General features: G+C 49.8%; 2 protein-coding genes across 2 annotated transcripts in view; both read right to left on the bottom strand.

Moving 5' to 3' along the window:
* Positions 1-7,106, bottom strand: part of LOC106817206 — a 17,007-nt gene extending 9,901 nt beyond the window's left edge. Inside the window, exons 1-2 of the mRNA XM_014821871.1 lie at positions 7,103-7,106; positions 5,465-6,557 (exon numbers count right to left, since the gene is read on the bottom strand). Of these exons, the coding sequence (XP_014677357.1) occupies positions 5,465-6,557; positions 7,103-7,106 (1,097 nt within the window). The remainder of the gene's footprint in view (positions 1-5,464; positions 6,558-7,102) is intronic.
* A 650-nt stretch (positions 7,107-7,756) lies between these two features.
* The window catches only part of LOC106817205, a gene marked incomplete at its 5' end in the record, with an annotated part of 16,322 nt that continues 5,780 nt past the window's right edge, over positions 7,757-18,298 (bottom strand). The window contains 2 exons of the mRNA XM_014821870.1: positions 7,757-7,817; positions 8,909-9,128. Coding sequence (XP_014677356.1) covers positions 7,757-7,817; positions 8,909-9,128 — 281 coding nt within the window. The remainder of the gene's footprint in view (positions 7,818-8,908; positions 9,129-18,298) is intronic.

Genomic DNA, 18,298 nt, shown 5'->3' with positions numbered 1-18,298 from the left:
ATGCCTTTCAAGAAGAAAACTAGCAGTTGGCCCTTGGTGATGCGAGGGGCGACACTCAGCAACAGCTCGTGAAACATGCCAGACTCCATCCGCATGAACCCCACGAAGTCACCGGCAGATTCCCGCTCCAACTCTTGCATCAGAGTACTATACTGCCCAAACATCAGGCGCCACTCGATCCACGGCCGAACACAACAACGTCGGGAGTTTCGCCGGTTCCTGTGCTGCTCCCGGGCCCGGATTAACGCCAACAGCACTATATTATGGTCGTGCTGGAGTTCCTCCAGACGCCCCCTCAGCAGGGCCACGCGTAATCGCTCAGGTGGAATAGCCATCCTCTTTCAGCGTCGACAGGCAGTTTTTAATTCCAAGCGTTCATTCGCCCGAGCTATATACCCCTCAAAAAACGAAAATATGTTGCAAGACTAACGCAAGACTAACGCACGACAGACTTGCAATGTTGTGCGAGCCTCTTACGAAATATAATATTCGTGAGACAATCTTGCAACTGTCTCACGACTGTCCTGCGACAGCCGTGAGACAGTTGTAGGACAGTCGTGCGATAGTCGTAAGATTGTTTGACTAAAAAAATTTCTGGTACCCACGACAAGATAGTTATCGCACGACAGTCGCAAGACTGTTGTAGCAAAGACTCACGACAACTTACCCACAAGGGAACACCCTTTGTGTGGACAGAGGAAACTGACCAGGTTTTTAGAACACCTAAGAAATTTCTAGTCAACCCACCTATTCTGGCGCTAGCCGACCCAAGTCGCCCTTATACACTGCATTGCGATGCCTCGGGGTATGCGTTGGGGGCAGTAACACAGAAAAACGAACAGAATCGGGAAAGGTCCATTATGTACATTAGTAAGCAGTGTACAGAAACGGAGACACGCTGGCCGATAGTCGAGAAAGAATGTTTCGCGTTAGTGTATGCTGTACAGAAGCTAAGAAATTTTCTAGAAGGAGGTAAGTGTCTAGTAATAAGCGATCATCACTCTCTCAAATTTCTACTAGAAGCCAAATCGTTGCGAAATGCGAAGCTACAACGCTGGGCATTAATGCTATCACAGTTCCAGCTGACATTGAGGTACAAGCGAGGCAGCACAAACAAGCAGGCAGACGCGTTATCTAGGTTATTGCCCGAGGGCCAACTTTCACTTTCGCGCGATGCCTCCACACAAACAATGCAGTCACAACACGCTAGCGTCGCTCACATTCAGGCAACGCCATTAGCGCAGAAAACAGTACAGACGGCAGCTATAAAACTACCAGCTGACCTTACAATAGCGATGTTTAGGGACATGCAGAAAAAATACACATTTATTTCATGGGTCAGGGAAGCATTGACTAAGAACATGTGCTCTCTACAAAATGCGCGGTTGGTTAGCGATTATTTTCTAGAAGAGGGTTTAGTGTTTCATGTCAGCACGGATAAGCTTGAATGCGGCGCGCAATTAGAAGTTCCACGCAGTCTAGTTGCTAAGGTCATGCCACTGCTTCACGATCACGTTTATTCAGGGCACTTAGGGTTTTCAAAGACACTTTCTATAATTCAACAAAGATATCACTGGCCTCGTATGTTTTCCGACGTGTATGAATATGTCAAGTCATGCGTTACGTGTTCAGCTCGTAAAATGCAAAGGATTCGCGTGCCGATGCAGCACGCGCCACAAACAACTCATGTGAATCAAGTCATTGCAATAGACATAATGAGGCCATTACCCGTCACACAGGCTGGTAATCGGTATTTCCTCTTTCATTGATTTGTTTTCAGCGTGGCCTGAAGCTTACGCAATAGCCAATAAATCGGCACCAACCGTTACAGGAGTCATAATTAACAAATTTATTCCACGTCATGGCTGCCCAGAACTATTTTTAACAGATAACGACAAAGAATTCTGCAACTCATTAATGACTGCACTAAGCAAAGAGTTAGGCCTAAAGCACGTGACTACGGCAACCTATCACCCGGCTTCAAATGGTGTAGTGGAACGTTTCCATCGAACTCTGGGAAATATGGTTTCGTGGTACGTACTAAAATACAATTCATCATGGGACACAGAGTTGGGGGGGTTGCTATTTGCGTATCGCACGTCTATACACAGAACAACGGGGTACACACCCTACTTTCTAATGCATGGGAGAGAAGCGAGATTACCGTTGGACATGTTATTACACCCTCGCAGGATCCAGTATGCAGATGACCCAATCTCACAGGCAATACATAGACTATACCATGCATGGACAGAAATACACGATTAACGAGAGAACAAAACAAACAATTATACGATAAACGAGCAAAGGAGCAGGGATTTATGATTGGGAATTCAGTGTATAGGTACAGCCCAGTATTACGCCCAAATGAAACCGCCAAGCTACACTCTGCGTGGCGCCCGTTTTAAACTATCTTGAAACAGGTGACACCACTCGTAGTTAAAATAAAAAGACAGGATGAGACATCCACACACAAGGTCCACGTAGATAACTTAAAAATAGCATATCCTGCGAACGCATGGACAAAAACACAAGGTGACAGAGATGCACAGAACAATAAGGGGTACCGAGACAAACACCTCAGACGCACGAAGATGATCGTTTAAATACGACTCCGTCCGACGATGAATGGGACGAGGACGACTTACGACCGTTAGCGGAGCTTGTTGGCCTATAATGTAGCACCTACGTGTGGACTAGAAAAGAGGTCGCTATAAATAAGTTGTAACGTAGATATCGAATTATTTAACCTAGTATAAAAACCCAGCGATACGGGTCATTAAACGTAAGCAGATCACGTCATAGGTTATTTTAGTAACAGTCAAGGTAACATGAGCCGAGCGCAGCAAGCGACACGGGTCGCACACGCCGGTCGTGTGGCGCACACGTGTTGCGCGTGTGACACAACAAAGGAGAGATAAAGTAATCACCTACACAAGGCGACACTATGACATTTTAGTACCTATAGAAGGACGTCACAGCTTGATGTCACATGCCGACTGATGAAGATCAAACAAACGCCGCCGACAAATGTGAACTATGGGAAATATGAAGAACATGAATCGACCTGTCGCGATTCCCACACCAGACTCAAGAAGCATCCACATCTTCTCACTTTCAGTCACCCATAAAATGTTGAAGATGACGACACGTCTTGCACCACCATCGTCAACAAGCATGCATTCCTCCAGTTGTATATATACCGAACAGTTTCGACAAGAAGACAGACACGGTTCCACGGTGCCTGATAGCTCCCGACGCTGTCAGCCCACAGGTTCCGCTGATCTCACCTGCTGGGGAACACCATGCTACCGTCGCTGCTGGACATCACTGACTGAGTACCCGCCAGGACCTGCCTGCTACCTGCATAACTCCACGCTCGTAAATATGTACTCTGCATTTGTAAAACAGTCGCTTGTTGGTATGTGCCTGGTGTATAAGATATGTATTGTATGTATTGTATCGTATTTACTGGTTGGCTTGCGCAGCCATCTATGTAATGTATGTGTTTATTATGTTGATGCTGTTTATTAAATAATAGAGTAACCGTAGTAATTCGGTGGTTATAGCATTAATTATACTGTCTGTGGCTTAAGTGCTATTTGCACACGTATCTGTTGTACACGAACCTGGACACACTATACGATCACACGTGCCTATTACGTAGAACACACAAGCTTTCCTATAAAGTCGTGTTCCTGTTGTTTCCAGAATGGAGCCCCACACTTGGCTGATACTTGCGCTCCCACTACTTACAACGGGGGCAGCAGAGAACGAGATACGCCAACAAGAAGCGGGGGTCTTATTTGTGCAGAGAAGTCAAATAGCGATCACACAGTCTACATGGGCATTAAGGCCCAGTCACACATTCAGAATTTTTACTGCCGTTCTTGATAGGACCATGCCCGATTAAAATCTGTCAAAAGTCTGATCAAGATCCTGTGATTCGTGGCGGGAAATTCAAACTTTATTAAAAATTTGTAAAAACATTTATTTAATCACGACAACAATCAGATATTGTTCAGGAAGCGTCCCGATTCAGCCGTTTCCAGCCGAATTCGTCCCGATTCTCCAGTTCTCAATCCGATTCTGAACCGATTTGTATCTTTCTCATGGTAAAAAACTACCAAATCTGTCCCGACAGCGTCCCGATTCTCCCAAATGCGATCCGACAGAGATCAGACAGTGACCCGACAGTGAACCGACGCTGACGGAAGACATCCGTTAGATCTGGACGCAATCTGGACTCAATCGGCAAGAAACGGCAATGAAAAATTTCTCCAGATCATGCTCGTTCATCACGACAGCGTCCCGATCCACAGGACACCGTCCAAACACCGTCCAGACAACACAGGACATTGTTAGGATTTTAATCCGATACAGCAGAATCTGTCACGACATAGTCACGATTGTAATCCGACTAGACAAAATCGGCTGAGTTTCCCGAATGTTACGGGACGCACCTAACTGTCGGGAGTGCTTGGCCGACCTCTCCGGACCATTCCCGATCCGTAGGACTCTGTTACGAACGTATACAACTGCGTTCAGACAATGATAGGACATTCCAGATCATTGAGGATAGTAATCCGATTTTTTCACTTTTCGTGTCGTAGCGCTGTCTGATCTCAAACGGGAGCCATAATCGGCACTGTGTGAACGCTGCATTAGCACTATCGCTAAATCTGTCGGCAATGAATGACTATATGGACACGTTAAGAAGACAATTACTGGTGTTGCAAGAGATAAAACTAATGGGGGCAACATAGATCAGGGTAAAGGACGTCTAAATTTACACGACAGACTCCCATTTCCAGATCAAAGCAATATCGAAAACTATGCAGATATACAGTCAAAACAGGCTTCAGTCAAGATAGCAGATAGCGTTTATAGAATGGTTCAGGTACAATTAGGGTGGTTTACCAATCGAATGAATGCTTTCGAACAAAAGATGCATGATTTACACGCACTACACCAGACACGTAGAACTCGGTCGATTTTTTTCCAGGATTGGCAAGCTTAGTAAATTTTTATTTGGCACCGCAACAGACGATGACGTCGAAAAACTGCAACAACACATAGCATCTATAAAAGTATCCCAAACACAAACCTAGCATGTCATAGATCAAGCACTAACCGTCATTAATTACACAAAAATCCATACGCAAATAAACTCAAAAAGTCTACAAGACGTTATACAAGACACGAAAAATATAGCACTGGCAGTCGAAACTGTCACACGACAGGTCTATGAATGGCGACCTATGCGCAGCTCTGCGGATCCCCCGCGCCCCCGCGCACGAAGCTCAGGTATTCCTCCTCATTATCCTCGCGCCACTCCGCACATCCTCTCACGCAGTCATCGCACGGGCTCCCGTCACCAGCCCGCGGCTCCACGCAGAACCACATGAAGCAATAGTACTTGCTGCTGACCTCCCTGCTATACAGTCCCGTCGTCAAACTATACCTGTGCAATTGTTCCTCGAGCTTGGCACGCGGGATGGCAGCGACAATGCGCCTGCTGGCGTAGTTGTTGTCGAGACGCACGGTGTCGTTATTGGCGTCAATTGCGGAATATTCGAATTCCGCGCCGGAGTATTCGACCATCTGCATGTCGCCGTTGCCGCGGCGACGCATGGCGTAGCAGCGAGCGCCGGCCACGATGCCGATCATCAAGATGCCTCTGCCAAACATCGCGACGCGGCGCATGCGCGGCAGACGCGCGGCGAACCCGACCGGCGGCGCACACCCGCCCAGCGTCACGCGCTCCAAGTGCAGGTGCGGCGACGCGGCGACGTCCCGCGGACACGACGTCCCGCACGGCGTCCACCGCGCCGCCGCGTGCGACGACGGCACGAAGAGGGCGCCGGCGCCGCCCTCATGGAACGCACAGCGGCCTGGGTCTCCCGTGGTGAGGATCGTGAGGTCGCGCAGCGCAGGCAGCGCGTAGAGAAGGTCGGCAACGATGGCGACGGTGGGGAGCAAGCGGGGGTACACGTGCAGACGCAGGTCGTGGAGCCGCGAGAACGCGGCGAAGGTCGCGACCTCCGTCGCCGTGACGATGCCGCGCAGCGCGAGCACCTCGAGTCTCTCACCCAGCCGCGCCAGCTCCTCCTCAACGTACACGGGCCGCCTGGCGAACAGCGCTGTGAGGTACGGGGCGGCGGCGACGACGGCCCCGAGCGGGGCATTCCCTACGAGCGCGCTGCGGAGGTTCGGCAGCCGCCGCCCGATCTCCCGCCACGCGCTGCGGCCGCAGCAGGCGCACCTGTCGGCCACCAGGTGGCGTGCGTCTCGGCGGGCGAGGACGGGGAGCGCTGCGAGGTCGTGGAGGGCGATGGCGCGGCGGCGCCACACGCTCGGTTCGTCGACGAGGCGGCGGAACGCGTGGCAGACGACGCGGAGGTTGCGGCGCGCGGCGGCGTCGAGGTAGCAGGAGCAGACGATGAGGAGCACGTCCAGCGGGAGAGCGTCCAGCGTGATGACGTCATCAGCGTGACCCCGCTGCTGACCCAGCGTGATGACGTCAGCATGACACCGCGGCCGCGGCCGCGGCCGCCCTGAAAGCGCAGAACATGCGGCGTGTTCGTCGTCGTCGTCGCCGTTCTCGTCGTCTGTTTCCTCTCTTGCTCTCTCTCTCTCTCTCTACTCTCACACACTCTCTCTCTCTGCCTCTCCTCTCTCTCTCTTCTCTCTCTCCTCTCTCTCCTCTTTCTCTCTCTCCTCTCTCTCTCGCTCTCACACTCTCCTCTCTCTCTCTCCTCTCTCTCCGTTTACGCCACGCGAACGCTTCCGGAATTCGCGTTTTCTGGCGTTTATGCCAGACGCGTGTGCTCGCGACATCCAACGGACAAATCCGCAACGATCGACACGCCGTCCAACCGTCACGCCATTATGCCGGCTCTACTTGATAGCGGGCTGAGGAGAGGAGCAAGGGGAGAGGAGCATGAGCAGCGGGCCGCAAGGGGCAGAAGGGAAAGAGCAGGGCGAGCAAGGGCGGACAGGGGATGAAAGAGAGGCGAGGGGAAGAAAGGGGAGGGGGAAGGGGAGCAGGGGAGAGGCCGCAAGCCGAGAGCAGCGAGCAGGCCGGAGGGCGGTGACTTACTCATACCTGTGAATCTAGCTCAAAGTCCCTCCATACTTTACCATACAGCGTGGCGCGCGCAGGTGAGGAGAAGCCGGGAGAAGCAGAGGAAAGCACAGGCGGCCAGAGAGGAGAAGGGGCAGAGACGAGAGGGCGGAACGAGGGGGAGAGGGGGACGCGCGAGACCGAAGCGCGGCTGACATACTCATACCTGCTTGCGAGATCTAGCTCGGAAGTCCGTTCCATACTTACCATACAGGTGACGGGAGGCTGAGGCAGAAGGGAGGAAAAGCCGGGCCAACAAGCAGAGGGCGAAAGGGGCGAGCAAGGCGGAGGAGGGGTGCAGGGGAGAGGGCGGCGAGGGGTAGCGTACTCATACCTGAGATCTAGCTCGACATCGTTCTATACATTTACCATACAGGTGGGGGAGGTAGGGAGAAGGAGCAGAGCGGGCAAAAAAGAGAGCCGGCCGAGAAAAAGGGAGTCTCCCAAGGCAGCTACTCTTCCGCTCATACAGCCAAGCGACCACGAATTGACTTAAGCAATAGGGTAAAAAATACCGACACTAACAACCAAAGACTACTGACATCCCCATACGTCCATATCCAAGCGGAGAGCGAAGAGGCCGGAGGCTGACGCTACTCATACCTTGAGACTCGAGCTCGACGTCTTTCCTTACCCGGCCAAAACTCTCAGCACCAAGCTCTTCGAATGACTCCCGCCCGGATCGCTGTCGCTCTGCTCGCCACGATCGAAAACAAAAACAACGAAGCCATTAACACCAGGGCGAAACAGGAGAAGTTAACGAAGCCGGTTAACACCAGCGCGCGGAGAAGGGCGGCCAAACGTTCACTTCTACTACATGAGCTGCACGCGAATGCTTCATTAACCACCGGGGAAAGTGAAAATGGCGGCGGAAGAGCAGCGGCATGAGATATCGTGCCCTGCCCAGCCTGCCTCTGCATGCTCGCCCCAGCAGAAGACAGCAATGAGATCGCCAAACGCCTGTCCTACTAGTCTACTACAACATCTCGTACGCAGTGCGTTATAATATAGACATTATATATCTATATTCAGGGGCTGAATCAGCCCAAGATTTTTCGAAGGTCCGATGAAAGATTTGGACGGTCCGAACATGAGGTTTCTGACATGTGTACTGTCATAGTTTGCTTCTACTCGTTGTAGTTTGACTTTTCACATAATCATTTCTCATTTTTCGACGAAGTACAAGTAGTTTCGTTTTCATTTTGCAAGTCATTTGTAACGTTTGTTTGGCTAACTAGATCGTTTGGTAACAGTGGGTCCGTTGTTTGATACAAAACCAAACTTAAACAAGCTCATGCTTGCCCTTGTTTGATACGATACATGCGTTGTCTGCAGGCATTCTGAGTTACTCGCACGAGCGATGAGTTACTTCCGGCATGCTGAAACTGCGTGCGCATCTGCGTAAACTTCAGTTATAACCAACCAACCATGCTACTAACGGTGCAGTATACGCTATCAGTACGTGTAATTTCGATAAGATTTTCGGTAAATTTACCTCTTGTATATTTCATCGTGAATATTAAATATGATACTTGCTGTCGACAGTGACCAAAAATCTAACTACTTTAGCTTTATTTCTTCGCAATTTGCAATGGTTTAATGATGTTTTATTTGATGAAAGAGGAGTACTGTAAATTATTGATAGGTCCGACGGACGTTCTGCTTGGAAATCGTCCAAGGAAACGGTCCCGGACCTCGGACTCGCCCTATTTTCAGCCCCTGATATTATACACTCCTAATCTCGCCACACCTAGCCAGCCGGTGACGAACGCGCGTTCGCACTTGCCTATGACGGTGGCGCCCCCACTGTTCACGGACTCGCCGAGCAGGAGCGCCTTGTATTTCTTCAGGCTCTCGTCTTCGGCGTCTGCCTCGAGGATCTCTCTCATCGACTTCTCCGCCGGCGGCTTGAAGTCGGGATTGTTGTCGTTCAGTTCATTGTTCTCCAGTTCGTCGGCCATCGTCGTCGGATCCGCCGCGGTGGGGTCGAAGGTCGAGCCGTCTGCAAGAGTAACATTGTTATACACAGAGTTACGTGTATTGCATGTAACATTGTTACACACAGAGTTACATGTATTGCATGTAACATTGTTACACACAGAGTTACGTGTATTGCATTCCTACCTACTCCCTGAACCCTAGCCCTAACTCTTAAAACCCTAACCCTACCCTAGACATGTAGTCAGCTTAGATAGTTACTCCAGGGACATGCGCGGCAAGGTACCTGCGGACATAGACTCTCATGCAGCTAGAAGTTTTGCATAGCAAGCTATAACCCCCGTAAACGCTAAATCACAGAAACGTAACAAGGCTAATTCCCGTTTCCGACAGTTCCTCCATACGCACCGATGGCAATAAAAAAAGAAGAGGGGGAAGAAAGAGAGGGGAAGATGCGAGATCCTAGAGAGAGTCGAGAGAGGCGACGAGAGAGAGCGATGAGAGAGAGACAGAGAAGAGAAGAGAGCGAGACACACAGAGAGAGCGAGAAAGAGAGAGAGAGAGAGAGATCAGAGAGAGAGCGAGAGACAGTAGAAGCGAGATGAGAGCGAGAGAAGAGAGAGAGAGAGAGAGAGAGAGAGAGAGAGAGAAGAAGAGAGAGAGAGTAGACACAGAGAGAGAGAGCGAGATGAGAGAAGAGAGAGAGAGCCAGAGAGAGGAGAGGAGAGAGAGAGACAGACAGACACCAGAACAGACAGACAGTCAGAGAGATAGAGAGAGTAGAGAAAGTGACAAGCGAGTGAATCATTCCTGACGATGAATCACTCAGCCATCATCAGCAGCAGCAAGCAACAAAGCAAACAGCAGCAGCAGGCATCCGCGATTTCAGAAGAAGCCACCAGCACCGCGCGCACGCGCGGCCGGAATTCGTTCAGCCTGCTGCTGCCAGCGACAGCTCTAATATTGATCTCTCTCGCCGGCTCTGCAGAAAGCTGGGTGTAGCCAACCGCCGCCGAGACGCCCCATTTACTTTTCCCCCTTTTCGTGCACCCAGCTTGTGCTTTCCGCGGCGGTGCCGCATCAGGATTACTCCCCGCTGGTTCTTCGAATCCAACACCTCCAAGTTTTTCGGCAAGAGTCGCCTCGCGTGTTTTGAGGAGAGACGCAGAACTGCCGAGTTTCCGGAAGTACAGCAGCTGGCACGGCGGCGGCGGCGCGGCGGAAAGAACTAACCTGCTTCGTGGTGAGTGAGGGTAGCTGTTTTTTTGCTCGAGCGGCGGTTTCGGTCGCGAAAATTGTCGACGCCTACTATGCCTCTGTCACGCGCGTACGCGAGCGAGAGTGCGTACACAGTTCATGCGTCGCCGTGCTGACCATTGCATGTTGCCGTGCGGCACATGTTATGTGTTACGTGTGAATACGTGTTCTATGTTATACATGTTTTCATGCAGTACATAGTAATATTATGCGTAACATGTCACATGTGCTATTACATCATGTACATGGCAGTCACATAGTTACATGGCAATACATAGTACATGCAATACATAGTTACAGTGGCAGACAGTAGTAAATCACTGCAATAGATGCTTACATGCAATGACATAGTACCATGCAAGGTACATAGTACATGCAATACATTTACATGTTACAGGATGACTCGAGCACGGCTGCCCGACTGTACCTTGCCGTCGACCGATCGAGCTCTCGAGCCGATCACTCGCGACCGAGTCCACGACTCTTTCAGATGTGCTGGACCGTGTTTTACTAATGCAATACATGTAACTCTCTTGTGTATAAATGTTTATCTTTTGCAATATCATGTACACTCCTTGTGTAACAATTTACATGCAAACATTAACTCCTTGTGTAAAACAATTTGGGGGGGGTTACATTTCATATTACTATTTATATTCTCTGTTAACATTATTGTTATCAAATTGCAGTACATTGTAATCTCTGTGTTGTAACAATGTTACACTGCAATTAACATGTAACTCTGTTGTGTAACAATTTTACATGCAATACATGAACTTCTTGTGTGTAACCAATGTTACATGGCAATACATGCTATACTCTTCTGTGTAACAATGTGTACATCAATACATGATAACTCTGTGTGTAACGAATGTACATGCAACTACATGTAAACTCTGTGTGTAACAATGTTGCATGCAATAGCATGTAACTCTGTGTGTAACAATGTTAGCATGCAAGTACATGTAAAGCTCTGTGTGTATACAATGGTTGCATTGCCAATACATTAAGCTCCTGTGCTGTAACAATGTTTACCATGGCAATACCATGGAACTCTGTGTATAACAAATGGTCATGCAAGTAACATGGTAACTCTGTGTAAACATGTTACACTGCAACACATGTAACTCTTGTGTAACAATGTACATGCAATACATGTAACTCTGTGTTAACAGATGTTCAGCATTGCAATACATGTAACTCTGTGTGTAAGCAATTTACATGCAATTACATGTAACTCTGTGTATAACGAGTGTTACATGCAATACATTTAACGTCTGAGTGGTGTAACAATGTTACATGCAATACAATACACGTAACTCTGTGTGTAACAATGTTTACATGGCAATACATGTTAACTCTGGTTGTAACATTTGTTACATGCAATACCACGTAACTCTGTTGTAACAATGTTACATGCAATACATGTAACTCTGTGTGTAACAATGTTATAGTGCTAATACATGTAACTCTGTTGTAACAAATGTGTACATGCAATACACGTAAACTCTGTGTGTCAACAGTGTTCATGCAATACATGTAAGCTTCCTGTGTGTAAATCAATGTTACATTTCTAATATCACAACTCTGTGATATAACAATGTTACATGAAATGACCGTAACTCTGTGTGTAAACCGCATGTACATCATACATGGTAACTCTGTGTGTAACAATGGTACATGCCAATAAACACGTAACTCTGTGTAACCAATGTTATCAATGCAAATACACTAACCGTCTGTGTGTAACAATGTAGCATGCAATACTACGTAACTCTTGTGTAACAGTGTTACATACAATATCAACAGTTAACTCTGTGTGTAACAATGTTACATTGAATACACGTCACTCTGCTGTGGTAACGAATGTTGACATTCCAATATCACGTAACTCTGTGTGTAATCAATGTTACATGGCAATTACATGTAACTCTGTGTGTAACAATGTTAACAGTGCAAAATACAATGTAACTCTGTGTGTGACAAGTTACATGCAATACAGTGTAACTCTGTGTATAAACAGTGTTACATTGGCAATACATGTATACTCTGTGTGTAACATTGTTAATACAAGTCGGGGTTTCTTATGTGATTAACTTGCGGGCATTTGATATGTACTGTAACTCTGTGTCTAACATATGTTCAGCATGCAATACCACTGTAGACGTCTGTGTGTAAACAGTGCTAAATACAATACAGCGTAACTGATGTAATACAATGTTTACATCAATACACGTAACCTCTGTGTGGTAACATGTTACATTCAATCCACGGTAACTCTGTGTATATACAATGTTACGCATGCCAATACACGTAACTCCTGTGTATCAACAATGTTACATGCAATACACGTAAGTCTGTGTATAACAATGTTTATAATGGCAGATACATGTAACTGCTTGTGTGAAATAACATGTTAGCATGGCAATACACGTAACTCTGTGTGTAACAGTGTTAACATGCATACGCGTAACTCTGTGTATAACAGTGTTTATAATGCAATACACCGTAATGCTGCTGTGTATTACACAATGTTAATGCAATACACTTCAACTCTGTGTAAATAACAATGGTTACAAATGCAATACACGTACTTCTGTGTGTATACAATGTTACATCAATACGCGTGAACTCTGTGCGTATAACGATGTTACTCTTGCAAGCACGGCTCGACCCTTGCGCCCCACCGTTGCAGGCGGATCCGACGACGATGGCCGACGAACTGGAGAAACAATGAGACTGAACCGACACAATCCCGACTTTCAAGGCCGCCGCGGAGAAAGTCGACTGAAGCAGATCCTCGAGGCAGACCCGAAGACGCCAGCCTGAAGAAAGATACACCAGGCGCTCACTGCTCGGCGAGTCCCAGTGAACAGTGGGGCGCACCCATCATAGGGCAAGTGCGGACGCGCGTGTCGTCACCGGCTGCTAGGTTGGCGAGATTAGGAGTGTATAATATTCAGGGCTGCAAATAGTGGTCGAGTCCGAGTCCGGAGGACCTTGCCGATTTCCCTGCTCGACCTTTCGCAACTTTCCAAGCAGCAAACGTTCGTCGACCCTATCCATAATTACAGTGTACTCCCTCGTTTCATCAAAATAAAACATCATTAAACCATTGCAAATTGGCGAAGAAATAAAGCTAAAAGTAGTTAGATTTTTGGTCACTGTCGACTTAGCATAGTAATCATATTTTAATTATTTAATGATTTTCACGGATGAAATATACCAAAGTATGAAGAGGTAAATTTACCGAAAATCTTATCGAAAATTACACGTACTGATAGCGTATACTGCAACGCGTTAGTAGCATGGTTTGTTGTTTAATAACTGAAAGTTGTACGCATATGCGCACGCAGTTTCAGCGATGCCGGAAGTAACTCATCGGCTCGTGCGATAACTCAGAATGCCTGCAGACTAACGCATGTTTATCGTATCAAACAAGGTCAAGCAATGAGCTTGTTAGTTTGGTTTTTGTATCAAACCACCGGACCCACTGTTACCAAAACGATCTAGTTAGCAAACAAACCGTTACAAATGACTTTGCAAAATGAAAAACGAAACTACTTGTACTTCGTCGAAAATGAAAGAAAATGATTAATGCGTGAAAAGTCAAACGTAACAACGAGTAGAAGCCAAACCTATGACAGTACACATGTCAAGAAACTCTCATGTTCGGACCGTCCAAATCTTTTCATTCGACTTGCGAAAAATCTTGTCTGATTCAGCCCACTGAAATATAGATATATATGTCTATATTATACACTCGTAACGAGATGTGTAGTAGACTAGATAGGACAGCGTTGCCGATCTCTTCTGTCTTCTGCTGCGGCAGCAATGCAGAGCAGGCTGGGCAGGGCACGATATCTCATGCCGCTGCTCTGTCGCGCCGCCAATTTTCACTTTTTTTCCCCGGTGTTAATGAAGCTATTCCGTGCAAAGCTCATGGTAAGGTAGAAGTGAACGTCTCCGCCCCTTCTCCCGCCGCCCTGGTGTTAACGCTTCGTTTACGCTCTCCTGTGCGCCTGGTGTTAATGAGCTTCGTTGGTTTTGTGTTTTTCGAATCGTCGAGCAGACGACAGCGATCGAGGGCGAGTCATTCCGAAGAGCTTGGTGCTGAGAGTTGCCGGTAGGAACGACGTCGAGCTCGATCTCACAGGTATGAGTACGTCACCGGCCCCTCCCCCTCTCCCCCTCTCCGCTGTCTCCCCTTCTCGACGCCGCTTCCTTTTCCCGCCTCTTCCCTCCCCTTCTCCCTCTACCTCCCCCCACCTGTAATGGTAAAGTAGTGAAACGATGTCGAGCTAGATCTCAGGTATGATACGTTCACGCCCCTCCCCGCTCTCTCACCCCTCTCCCTCTCCCTTCTCTCCTTCTCCCCTCTCTTTTCCCCCTCTTCCTCCCCTTCTCCTCACGCCTCCCCCCAACACTGTATGGTAAAGGTATGGAACCGACTTCGAGCTAGATCTCTACAGGTATGAGTATGTCACCGCCCTCCCCCTCTCCCCCTCTTTCCCCCTCTCCCCCTCTCCCCTTGCTCTCCTCTCTCCCCCTCTCTTTGTCCCTCTCTTCCTCCCCTTCTCCTCACTCCCGCCACCATGTATGGTAAAGTATGGAACTGAACTTTGAGCTAGATCTCACGAGGTTATGGAGAGTCAACCCGTCCTCCCCCTCCTCCGCCTCTCTCCCTCCCCTCTTCCCATCCTCTCTCACGTCTCCCCCTCCCCTTTCCTCTTCCCCCCCCTCTCTTCATGCCCTGTCCCCCTTCTCCCCTCTCTTCCCCCTTCTCCCCTCTCCCGCCACTCCATCACCTCTCCTCTCCCCTCTCCTCTCCTCGCCCGCTATTCAAGTAGAGCCGAGCATAATGCGTGCGTTTGCGACGCGTGTCGATCGGTTCGAGATTGTCCGTTGGATCGTCGCGACGCACGACGCGTCTCCATAAAACCCAGAAAACGCGAATCCGGAACGTTCCAGGTGGCGTAACGGAGAGAGAGAGAGAGAGAGAGAGAGTGTGAGAGAGAGAAGAGAGAGAGAGAGAGAAAGACGAGAGAGGAGGAGAGAGAGAGAGAAAGAGAGAGAGAGAGAGGCAGAGAGAGAGAGTTGTGTGAGAGTAAGAGTAGTAGAGAGAGAGAGCAAGAGAGGAAACAGACGACGAGAAACGGCGTACGACTGACGACGAAGCACTGCCGCATGTTCTGGCGCTTTCAAGGGCGCCGCGCCGCGGCGAGCGGTGTCATTGCTGAACGTCATCGAAACGCTGGTCAGCAGCGGGTCAACGGCTGATGACGTCATCACGGCTGGACCTTCTCGTCTGTCCTGACTGCTCCCTCTCGTCTGTCCTCCTGCTTACCGTCGACGCCGCGCGCGCCCAACCTCCCGCGTGCGTCTGCCGCGCGTTCCGCCGCCTCGTCGACGGAACCGGAGCGTGTGGCGCCAGCCGCGCCAGTCGCCCTCTCAGCGACCTCGCAGCGCTCCCCGTCTCGCCCGTGCCGAGACGCACCGCCACCGTGGTGGCCGGAACAGGTGCACCTGCTGCTGCGGCATGCGGCGCGTGGCGGAGATCGAGCGGCGTCTGCCGAACCTCCGCAAGCGGCGCTCGGTAGGGAATGCCCCGCTCGGGCGGCGCCGGCCGCAATCACGTACTCACAGCGCTGCTTCCGCCAGGCGGCCCGTGTACGTTGAGAGGCAGCTGGCGCGGCTGGGAGAGAGGACTCGTAGTGCTCGGCGCTGCGCGGCATCGGTCAAACGCGACGGAGGTCGCGACCTTCCGGCCGCGTTCTCGCGGCTCGCGACCTGCGTCTGCAGGGACGTGCGCCCGGGCCGCTCCGATCACCCCGCCGTCAGTTGCCGACCTTTTCTCTAAAATGCGGCTGGCCTGCGCTGCGCGAACCTCGACGGATCCTCACCACGGGAGAACCCGGCCGGCTGCGTGTTCCGTGCGCAGGGGACACCGCGCGCCCTTTTTTCGTGCCGTTCGGTCGTGCGCGCGGCCGCGGTGGACGTCCCGTGCGGGACGGTCGTGTCTGCGGGAGCGTCCGCCGCGTCGCCCACCTGCACTTGGAGCGTCGTGACCTCGGCGGGGGGCGCCGCCGTCGGGTTGCGATGCGCTCCGAGCGGGCGTGCGCACTCGCGTCGCGATGTTGCTGGCAGATGGTCATGCTGGCTCGGCATCGTGGCCGGCGGCTCGGCTGGCTTGACGCCGTGCGTCGCAGCGGCACCGACGACGTAGCCGGCATGCGTCGAATACTCGACGGGAATTACATGTGTGGCAATCGACGGCCAAGGACGACACCGTGTGTCTTCGACAGCTGACTACGCCGCGGCAGGCGCATTGTCGCGTGCTTCACCCGTGCCCAAGCTCGAGGAAGCAAGTGCGATCAGGCTTCGCTAATATAGTTCAAACGACCGGAACTTGTTTCCGACAGGGGGGGCCAAGGCAGCAAGTACAGAGTTGCTTCGTGTTGGGTTCTGCGTGGAGCCGCGGGCGCTGGCTGGACGGGAGCTCCGTGCGATGACTGCGTCGAGGAGATGCGCGGACTGAGCGATGATAATGGAGAAGGAATACCCTGAGCTTCGTGCGCGGTGGGCGCGGGGGAGTCCGCAGAGCTGTGCATAGGTCTGCTAAAATCGGCCTGAGTTCGCCATTCATAGATCTGTCGTGGACAGTTTCGACGCGTTGCTAATATTGTTTCGTGTCCTTGTATAACGTCTTGTAAAAGAATTTTTGAGTTTATTTGCGTATAGGATTTTTTGTGTAATTAAATGATCGGTCTAGGTGCTTGATCTATGCAATGTGCTAGTTTGTTTTGGGATACTTTTTATAGATGTCTATGTGTTTGTTTGGCAGTTGCTCCGACGTCATCTGTCCTGTTGGCGGTGCCGAAGCAAATCATTACGTAAACTTGCCAATCCTGGAAAAAATCGACCGCGAGTTCTATGCTGTCTGGTGTACGTGCGGTTGTAAAATCATGCCATCTTTTGTTGCGAGTAAGCATTCATTGGCGATCGTAAATCCACCCTAATTGTAGCCTAAACCATTCTATAAAACGTCTATCTGCTATCTGACTGAAGCCGTGTTTTGACTATACTCTGCTAGAGTTTTTTCGACTATTGCTTTGATCCGAAAATGGGCGTGCTGTCGTGTAAAAATTTAGACAGTCCTTAACCCTGATCTATGTCGGGCCCATTAATGTTATCTCTTGCAACAACCGAGTAATTGCTCTCTTAACGTTCCATCATAGTCATCATCTGCTGACAGATTTAGCGAGTAGTCGCTAACGCCGCATGTAGACTGTGATCGCTATTCGACCCTTCTGCATCAAACCCAAAGACCCCCACTTCCTGTTGACGTATTCTCTGTTCTCTGCACCCGCGTGTAAGTAGTGGGCGCCAGTATGCAGGCCCAAGTGTGGGCTCCATTCCTGGAAACACAGGAACACACTTATTTATAGCGTCGTGACGCCTCTTTCCTAGTCCACACGGTATGTGCTACATATAGCCAACCAAGCTCCGCTAACGGTCGTTAAGTCGTCCTCGTCCCACCTTCATCGTCAGATCCCGATGTCGCATTTACCGCGACGTTCGTGTACCATCTTCGCACTCGTCTGGGGTTTTGTCTCGGTACCCCATTATTGTTCTGTGCGTCTCTGTCACCCTGTGTTTTTTGTCCGATGTGTTCGCCGATATGCTATTTTTAAAGTTATCCACTGTGGACTCTTGTGTGTGGATGTCCTCATGCTTGTCTCTTTATTCTAACTACGAGTGGTCACCTGTTTCTAAAGAAGATAGTTTAAAACTGGCGAGTGGTAGGCTTGGGGCGTTTTCATTTTGGCGTAATACTGGGCTGTACCTATACACTGAATTGCCCGAAAATCATAAATCCTGCTCCTTTGCTCGTTTATCGTATAATTGTTTGTTTTGCTCTCCTCGTTAATCATTGTATTTTCGTGTAATTTCTGTCCATGCATGTATTAGTCTAGG

This window comes from Priapulus caudatus, unplaced genomic scaffold, assembly GCF_000485595.1.
Source record: "Priapulus caudatus unplaced genomic scaffold, Priapulus_caudatus-5.0.1 Scaffold1631, whole genome shotgun sequence".
NCBI lineage: Eukaryota > Metazoa > Priapulida > Priapulimorpha > Priapulimorphida > Priapulidae > Priapulus > Priapulus caudatus.
This window is presented reverse-complemented; position numbering and strand designations above follow the sequence as displayed.